This window comes from Hyla sarda, chromosome 4 (assembly GCF_029499605.1).
Source record: "Hyla sarda isolate aHylSar1 chromosome 4, aHylSar1.hap1, whole genome shotgun sequence".
Lineage (NCBI taxonomy): Eukaryota > Metazoa > Chordata > Amphibia > Anura > Hylidae > Hyla > Hyla sarda.
The window spans coordinates 346,981,050-346,991,095 of record NC_079192.1 but is presented as its reverse complement, the minus strand read 5'-3'; the positions used below and the strand labels follow the sequence as shown (position 1 = coordinate 346,991,095).

Genomic DNA, 10,046 nt, shown 5'->3' with positions numbered 1-10,046 from the left:
GTAAACCCCTGTATAGTAGGGGGTTAAGGGATTATTCAAATTCTAATTTTATTAGACTCTGCTATCCACACTGGCCAGACCGGCAGACCATGAGTGACTGTTCAAGTTGTATTGCTTGATATGGCATTATCATTAGATATATGTTTATTGCAGACATATAGCTGTAACACAGTATATTGTATATATTACATAGAGCAAAATACTCACCTAATGGATTGGCTGTAACGTTCCTTCAACCGAATAAATTGTCAGAACCTATAGGGTTAAAAGGTTCTGACAGGTTCTTTGTTGTTTTTTGTTGCTGGGTTGCGCCCGGCTGTCTGGACTGGTCAGCTGACCTTGATTGGAGCGCCTGTTCTGGCTCCATATAAGCTGACAGTCTACTCCCAATCTGAGCCTGCTAAAGAGTTCTGTTTCTCTTCTCTCTGGTATTAGCGTTTTTGTACTTCGTGCTCTCCTGGTTTAGACTCGGCTCTCTGACTATGTATTTTTGTGAGTGCGTGTTTAGGTTTGTTTTCTGTTAGTTGTGTGCCTCCAGCCTTTCATAACCTTTTGTCAGTTTTGTAGTATATTGTTTTGACCTTTTTCCAGTCACTTATTTAGGAAGGGATCATCACCTGTCGTCTAGGGCAGGTACGTAAGTAGGCAGGGACAGGGGAGTGGGCAAGAATAGTGTGCACTCCTTCCCTGCCCATACGTGACATAAATACATTGGAATTGATACATTTTTTATTTTTATTATGGGTGAATTAGTAACAATTATCAATGGTTTTGTTCTATTTAGAAAAGCCTGTTGAAATCGCAGTGACTCTGGAAATTGCAAGCATTGCCTCTATATCCGAAGACAACATGGTAAGCAAAAGTCTTAGTGAGAATTAATTATGTAGAAACAAAGAATTTTTCTTTGCCAAGTTCCCATAAAAAATATTTGTCTGTGCATCTTGTAAATACTTTAATAGAAGTTACTATTAAATAATAATTTATGTTAATTCAGTGTTTTAAGCAGATGCTCACATGTGTTTGGATCTATTGTAGCAATCGTGGGGTGAGATTCACATGAAAGATCCAGCAATATGGTGGGCTAAATAACGTATTTTTATTTTTTTATTCAAGATGAAAAAATTTCAGGTGGGTTTTCAGGGGTCCATACCTTCTTATTAGACTTTGATGGAATTTGGTGCCTTTTACTGATATTGAAGGTTTTTATTGCTTGAGTGCTCCAACTGTTACCAAAGATAATCTGTCAACAATATCAACCATGGGCAGCACAATTTAGTACAATGGTCATCACACTTTTATTGGTAGTGTGCCACTTTCATATATGGCAGACAGCATAGAGTTGCACTGATATGGTTTTCACAGTACCCAAGTGTGAACAGGCAGTGATATGCTTTGGACCTAGTACCACATACTGCAGCGGTTCTCCGTTGTATTCTTGTTGAAAAGGTTGATGTGGCACTTGGATTCTAAGTGGTTGAAGCTGGACGCGTTTCAGGTCCTTCTTAGGACCTTTCTTCAGCAGCTAACATATGTAAACATATGTACTGTTATGCTATGCGCTCCGGCCTCACACGCTGGCTGTCAGTGCATGGTCCCCTTACCTTCTGCTGCCGACGGGGCTGGGACCCGCACTGCAGGACGCACCCGCATGCGAGCCCTAGTCCGTCACTCTTCGCATGTTTCCCCTGCCTCTGCTTCAGCCTCTCTGCTCCGGCGAGCGCGTCCCCGTCCCTTAGCGCGTGCACGCGCCGGAGCTTTAAAATTTAAAGGGCCAGTACACTCATTAGTGTAACCACATGTGTCTTGTTGATAAATTCCTCCACCCTCCTCAGTTCTCTGCCGGATCTTTGTTGCCTTGTGCCTAGTGTAAGCGTTCCATAATATTGCCTTGCCGTGTACCAGATCTCCTGCTCTTGTGACCTTGACCTTGCTTTTCTGCCGCCTGCCTACTGAACTTCTGCTACGTCCTTACTATGCTACTGTGCCGCCTGCCCTGACCTACAGCTAACCTGACTATGAGTTGTCTCATCCCTTCTGTGCTTCGCATCTCCTCAACCGCCTGTGTGGTCGGGGGTAGAGATCTGGGTGTCGCCTGCAGCTGCAAGCCCATCCTGCTTTGCGGCGGGCTCTGGTGAAGACCAGCGGCACCTTAGACTCCGCTCCCTGGCACAGTCCGAGTCATCTGCCACACAGGTCCATTGGATCCACATACACCGGAGTTCCTGTCTTCAGAAACGTGAGTGTTACATGTACATATGTTTAGCTGCTGAAGAAAGGTCCTAAGGAGGACCTGAAATGCATCCAGCTTCAACCACAAACAATCCAAGTGCCACATCAACCTTTTCCACAAGAATACAATGGAAAACCGCTGCAGTATCCACGGACTGAGCCCACTGCTGCCGCTGCACATCTGAGACAGCCGAGTCTCTAGCAGCGCACCCTCTGCCCAGGGACTGGGACTCGTCCAGCGATCAGCGCAATCTACAGAAGGAACCCATTCTGACTACACTTTTAAAACGCTGTTCTTATTGAACTTAACACTGCCGCTGCACAATTGGGAGACGGCTGTATCTCCAACAGCGAGCCCTCTGCATAGAGGATCCAGATTTGTTACATTCTAAAGTCAATTGATACAATTGCCACTAACTAACTTTGCACAAATCACTGCATTCTTTATTCAAGACATTTACTATTTATTCTAACCGGATACAAAATAATTGTGGAAATAGCGAATCAAGACTGTCAGAGAAATCACTGCATTTTTACAAATCGCTAAACCATTGCTTTCATTCCTATAGATGTGTGGACACTTATTTAAAGGATTATTTTGTGTTTTAAAAGCCATATTTTATTGTAGTAACCCTTTTTATTTGCCATGATTTAAATTTTATTGTATTAACCATTGAACAACCATTTTGTGTTTCTGTTGATTCACAAGGGCCCTGTAATTCACAGTTCACAAGTATACTAACTTTATACATTATATACTGAAATAAACATACGTTATCCTAATATTCACGACTCTGAGCCCCAATTTCTGTATTCTAATATGTAAATCTCCAGTGGCAAATCTGCACCAAATTGTGTGGATTTGTTTCAGAATAGCCACTGTGGATTAAGCACACAAAAGTTGATTGCTAGAAAAAAAATATTTCTGAAACCTGCACTAGTTAATTTTGCTGTAGATTGAAAGCCTTTCCATGGCATAATCTGCAACACTGTAATTATTTTAAAGGGGTTATCCAGCGCATGAAGGTTTCTTCCATGTCCATTGTGTGGAATATAACAAAATAAACCTTTCACTGCTCGCAGCAATCATCTTTCTCAGCAGTGTGTTATACTGCTGTTATACTGTTATACTGCTGCTCATCGGGTCGCTGGCCAAGGAGGGACACTACTGCGGCCAACCGAGCTGAAGTATGACACAATGGACCGAGGTGCTTCCCGAGCCCAACACATCCCACTGCAGCTGAGGAAGACAATCATCGGAGGCACCATGGGAGTGCTGGAGGTAATTATAGGTTTATTTTGTTATGTTCCACACAATGGCCATAGCTTTGAAACACCCACAGACTGGATAACTCCTTTAATTCTCAATTTAAGTCAGTAGAAAAATCTGCAATACATTTGTAACATAAAGGGAATTTAAAATTTGCACTGCAGGCCAATGTAGTGAGTGAGCAGCAATGTATACTAGCTGTCTCATCTTGATGTTGTGCATCTTCAATTATGTTGAATGCAGAAAATGCTCAGCCTATCAATGTTCAGAGCGATGATCCACCTTAAAAGGGTGCTACGGGGAAGTTAAGAAAAATAAAAATGCCCCGAAGCCACCACAATACCTGTTCTGTGTCCCTTGTAGTCATCCTTGTGATTTTGCCTGCTCCTGTGGCCCTTGTTGTCTCCTGAATATTCTTTTTCCTTGCTTGCAGCCCAGACTACAACTCCCAGCAGTCAGTGCAGCTCTGTGTAATGGCTGCCAGCCAATTGCTTTTACTATCTGTGTGCATTCTGTGTTGTTGTAAACACAGTCAACAGCACACACTGTACAAGTATTTTCTTTCAAACTATCCTTCCCCCAGCAATAAATCATGCAATGCTCTGAATGGCAGCAGTAAGTGATTAGATCTAATCTAAAAGGGAGGTATGGTTGTGAAGCCAGACCCCTAGACAAGACAGAAATCACATGGTGAAATCATGTGAAAGAGGGGAAACTGCTCTATATATATCTAATGAATGATATTTATTCAAATACCTAGGTTGGTGAGAGGGATAGGATGGGCTATGGGTTTAGTTCCCCGGAGTACTCCATTAACCAGAGATGGACTAAATGGCATTTCCTGCAGGGAGGGCATAACAGAGATAACAAAAAGCAGCTTATACCCTGTGCCATTGGAAATACCCTCAAATGTCGTTTTGAGAAGAGACCTTTAAGATGGGACACATTTAAATGTAAACATTTAAAAATAGTTCATAGAAAAATATGATTTAAAAGCTGTTTCAAGTTACATCTTCTAAAAAGTCAAAGGGGCACTCCAAGAAAAAGGATTAGATGTTTAGCACTTATGTAAATGTATAACATGTAGATACAGTCCTATTAAAATTTATGGCATATAAGTTTATTCTTTACACTTTTCTTACGTTACTCTTGTCTGTCTTTCATATTGATAAACTAATCTTTAACCCCTTAAGGACTCAGCCCATTTTGGCCTTAAGGACTCAGACAATTTAATTTTTACGTTTTCATTTTTTCCTCCTCGCCTTCTAAAAATCATAACTCTTTTATATTTTCATCCACAGACTAGTATGAGGGCTTGTTTTTTGCGCGACCAGTTGTCCTTTGTAATGACATCACTATTATATCATAAAATGTATGGCGCGACCAAAAAACACTATTTTGTTGGGGAAATTAAAACGAAAAACGCAATTTTGCTAATTTTGGAAGGTTTCGTTTTCACGCCGTACAATTTATGGTAAAAATTACGTGTGTTCTTTATTCTGAGGGTCAATACGATTAAAATGATACCCATTATTACATACTTTTATATTATTGTTGCGCTTAAAAAAAATCACAAACTTTTTAACCAAATTAGTACGTTTATAATCCCTTTATTTTGATGACCTCTAACTTTTTTATTTTTCCGTATAAGCGGCGGTATGGGGGCTCATTTTTTGCGCCATGATCTGTACTTTTTTTTGATACCACATTTGCATATAAAAAACTTTTAATACATTTTTTATAATTTTTTCTTTAATAAAATGTATTAAAAAAGTAGGAATTTTGGACTTTTTTTTTTTTCGTTCACGCCGTTCACCGTACGGGATCATTAACATTTTATTTTAATAGTTCGGACATTTACGCACGCGGCGATACCAAATATGTCTATAAAAAAAATTACGCTTTTTGGGGGTAAAATAGGAAAAAACGGACGTTTTACTTTTTTATTGGGGAGGGGATTTTTCACTTTTTTTTTACTTTAACTTTTACATTTTTTCACATTTTTTTTTACACTTGAATAGTCCCCATAGGGGACTATTCATAGCAATACCATGATTGCTAATACTGATCTGTTCTATGTAGAGGACATAGAACAGATCAGTGTTTTCGGTGATCTTCTGCTCTGGTCTGCTCGATCACAGACCAGAGCAGGAGACGACGGGAGCCGGACGGAGGAAGGAGAGGGGACCTCCGTGCGGCGTTATGAATGATCGGATCCCCGCAGCAGCGCTGCGGGCGATCCGATCATTCATTCAAATCGCGCACTGCCGCAGATGCCGGGATCTGTATTGATCCCGGCACCTGAGGGGTTAATGGCGAACGCCCGCGAGATCGCGGGCGTTGGCCATTGCCGGCGGGTCCCTGGCTGCCATCAGCAGCCGGGATCAGATGCGCATGACACGGGCATCGCTCCGATGCCCGCTGTTATGCACAGGACGTAAATGTACGTCCTGGTTGCGTTAAGTACCACCTCACCAGGACGTACATTTACGTCCTGCATCCTTAAGGGGTTAAAGATACCCATAACTCTCTCTCAGATGTGAACATAGCCTAATTAAATCTTATACCTGCGCTGTGCATAAAAATTATGTGCAGGTGTGAGATTTGAAAACAGGGCTCAGCTTCCAGCTGACTGTCAATCAAGAAGGCAGAGGGATGGGAGGAAAAGCGAAGAGGAGTTCCAGCCCTCAGCACTTCAAGGGTATGGGAACACCTTTTTTGAGTCTTTGCACCAGAAAATGAAAGCATTTGTCTATGTTATGGATGCACAGACAGATATATGAAAAATATTGTGTGACTTTACATTTTACCCAAACAGCTATCTAACAGCATCAGCAGTTTGAAAAACAAAATGCAGTTGACATATTCTTGTTAAAGGGGTTGTCCGGGAATAGAAAACCAAAGCTAATTTCTTCCAAAAACAGTGCCACCCCTGTCCTCAGGTTGGGTAAGGTATTGCAGCTCAGTTCCATTAAAGTGAATGGAGACAAGTTGAAATACCACTCACAACCTGAGGACAGGTATGGTGCTGTTTTTGGAAAAAATTAGCTCTGGTTTTCTATTCCTGGAAACCCCTTTAATCCCTTAACGACATTGGATGTAAATCTACGTCATGGTGTGGTGGTACTTAGCACTAGTCATGCGCGGTAGGTCCCAGCTGTTGTCAATAGCCAGGGACCTGCCGGTAATGGTGGACATCAGTGATAGCACTGATGTCCGCCATTAACCCTTCAGATGCTGTGATCAATACGATTCACAGCATCTGTGGCATTGCGGCACTTAAAATGGATGATCAGTTCGCCCGCAGCACTGCTGCCAAGATCCGATCATCCAGCCTGGTGGCCAGAGGTCCCCTCACCTGCCTCCGGCCGTCTCTATGGGTCTTCTCCTCTGATCTGAGATCGAGCAGACCAGAGCAAAAGATCGCAGATAATACTGATCAGTAGGGATGTAAGAAAAAATCGATTCTCGCGAAAATCGCGATTTTTTCATTTGCCGATACTGAATCGATTCAAAATATTTTTGAATCGATTCTTTTAGGGATGTGGAATTTTTATCTCCTGACGCCCGGAACAGCATGTCCTGTCCTGGGCATCAGGAGATAAAAGTTCCACATTTGTGGAGCCCGGGCAGGCCGGATCTGACACGGTGGCGCTCTGGGTGTATGGAGCGGGCTCCGACTCGTGCCCGCTCCATACTATGCGACCCCCGGCTGATTTCAGTAGCCGGGGGCTGCTGCTAATAGCCAGCATGCGGCGATCGCCGCGGCTGGCTATTAAAGGAGTACTCTGGGGCACACTTTTCTCATGTTATCCCGTCCGGGCTGCAAAATAAAAGAAAACGCACTTTATCTTACCTGCCAACGAGCCCCCGGAGCTCCGGTACAGGTGTTCGGTCCCTGGGCTGTATTCTTCTTACTTCCTGTTAGCCAGGCACGTCACACGAAGCTTCAGCCTATCACTGGCCGCAGCGATGTCCCGCCTCCGCTGGTGATAGGCTTAAGCTCCATGTGACGTGCCGGGCTAACAGGAAGTAAGAAGAATACAGCCCGGGGACCCAACACCTGTACCGGAGTGTACCGGAGCTCCGGGGTAAGATAAAGTGCGTTTTCTTTTATTTTGCAGCCCGGACGGGATAACATGAGAAAAGTGAGCACCGGACTACTAGATCGCCGCTGTCAAAGCTGACAGCGGCGTCTATTGGGATCTATGAATGCTCCCAGGTGGGCGATGTATCGGGATATATCGCGATGTATCATCACCTAGACAGTATCGCGATATATCGGGATATATCGAATCGCCACACTGGTATCGCGATTCGAATCGAATCGCCAAATTCTTGGCGATTCACACCCCTACTGATCAGTGCTATGCCCTATGCATAGCACTGAACTGTATTAGCAATAAAATGATTGCTATAAATAGCCCCCTATGGGGAAATAAAAAATGTAAAAAAAAAAAAAGTACTAAATTAGAAAAATCCCCTCCCCCAATAAAATGTAAATTGTCCCTTTTTTCCGATTTTACCCCCAAAAAACGTAAACAAAAAAAATTTATAAACATATTTGGTATTGCCGCGTGCGTAAATGTCCAAACTATCAAAATGTAATGTAAATGATTCTGTATGGTGAACGGCGTAAATGTAAAAAAAAAAAATTCTAAAATTGCAGCATTTTTGTCAATTTGTAATTTTATTCCCAAAACAAAATATAAAACATTTATATAAAGTACCAATAAAAACTACAGATCACGGCACAAAAATGAGCCTTCATACCACCCCGTATACAGAAAAATTAGAAATTTATAGGTGGTCAAAATAGGGCAATTTCAAACATACTTATATTGTAAAAATAGTTTGAGATTTTTAAAGTGGTACAATTATTAAAAAGCATATAAAATGGGTATCATTTTAATCGTTTTGACCCACAGAATAAATAAAACATGTAATTTTTACTGTAAAGTGTACAGCATGAAAACAAAACCTTCCAAAATTTACCAGATTGCGGTTTTCTTTTCAATTTCCCCACATAAATAATATTTTTTTTGTTGCGCTGTACATTTTTTGGTAAAATGAGTGATGTCATTACAAAGTAAAATTGGTGAGGCAAAAAACAAGCCCTCGTATGGGTCTATGGATGAAAATATAGAAGAAGGCGAGGCGGAAACAATGAAAATGCAAAAATAAAATTGGCCTGGTCCCTAAGGCCAAAATGGGCTTGGTCCTTAAGGGTTTAACTGGGCACTTTGTCTGCCTTAGGGTATGTTAACAATGCGGAATTCCCGTGGAATTCCGTGAGCGGAATTCTGCGAGGGAAATTCCCCACAGTGAACGTTAGCATCTGTGTGAATTGGTCTTCCGCGAGACCCATTCACACTGCGAAATTTCAGCGGCGGACAATTCCACCGCTGAAATTGTTTTGCGCAAAGAAAAAACATGTTCATTCTTTGTGCGGAAGTCCGCGAGCACTGCATAGCTGCCAATGGTGACGGCGCAGTGCCGCGCGGTCCTACCGCCGCTGCCAGGCTGAATCTCCGCTCGCTGTCTTCCACCAGCGGAGATTCTTCTACAAATCCGTAGTGTGTACAGGCTAGGTTACCACTTTTTTGGGTGAAACAATGCTGCAGCCAGATGTTAGCTCAAAAGAGAATAATCCACTTGCCATTTTTCCTTTTGGCATTTATTCACTAATTTTTCTGTAGTTTTGGGCTCAATGACAGTTTTCCAAAACCACAGCATGTTGAGATTTTTTGGACAAAATCTTCACGTTTCTGTCCCATAGAAGTCTATGAAAGCAGAAAAATGCCATGTGGGTTCCAGTAAGGTCCTTAGTTTGCTTGTCCTCAGCAAACTGTTGGCTTTCCTGTACTTCAGCTTTAGAAGAGCCTTTCTTCTAGGACGACAGCCATGCAGACCAATTTGATGCAGTGTGTGGCGTGTGGTCTGAAAACTGACAGGCTGACCCCCAATTCCTTTAACCTCTGCAGCACGTCTCCCGAAATCGGACAGGTCTCCTGCCACTGCAGGATTATTGTATGCTACCTTTCAATTGACAACTGAGCAGCCAGAGTTGGGTCAGTGGCACCCCCTAGTGAGTATACCAGCCCTCATTTATTACTACAGGAAGGGGTAAGCGCTTTCTTTCTATTAAATACATGCTATGTCTGTGTTTGTATTTTAGGCATCGCTGCAGATTGGTTCTGTGGGGGGATCCTGCCATTTGGAATGGAGGATAAGCTTGATATATTGATTTGCATTAATCTCGGCATGGGTTATCATTACCTTAGTGCATAATATTATTTATTCTCTTATATGGCCCTTGGCTGCTCTCTGCTAATTGTTTACATGTGCTCTTTGATCATGCTTTCTATATAATGTGATACCCTGACACTATCTATACCCCTGAAGACGTTCGGCCTTCTCTGTTAACCTGGCCGTAACAGAAACACGTTGGATGATGTGCATATGGGTTAATCTAACATATTTCATATTATGGTTCTTTTTTATCTAGACCCATGTTGAGCATTTTGTAAAAAGAGATAATTGAGTA

The 10,046-nt window shown here is 42.3% G+C and overlaps 1 protein-coding gene across 1 annotated transcript in view; it reads left to right on the top strand.

The window, feature by feature from the left end:
• Nucleotides 1–740: 740 nt before the first annotated feature.
• Nucleotides 741–10,046, top strand: part of LOC130367070 (gamma-aminobutyric acid receptor subunit pi-like) — a 75,616-nt gene continuing 66,310 nt past the window's right edge. The window contains exon 1 of the mRNA XM_056569450.1: nt 741–852. Coding sequence (XP_056425425.1) covers nt 766–852 — 87 coding nt within the window. The 5' untranslated portion in view covers nt 741–765. The remainder of the gene's footprint in view (nt 853–10,046) is intronic.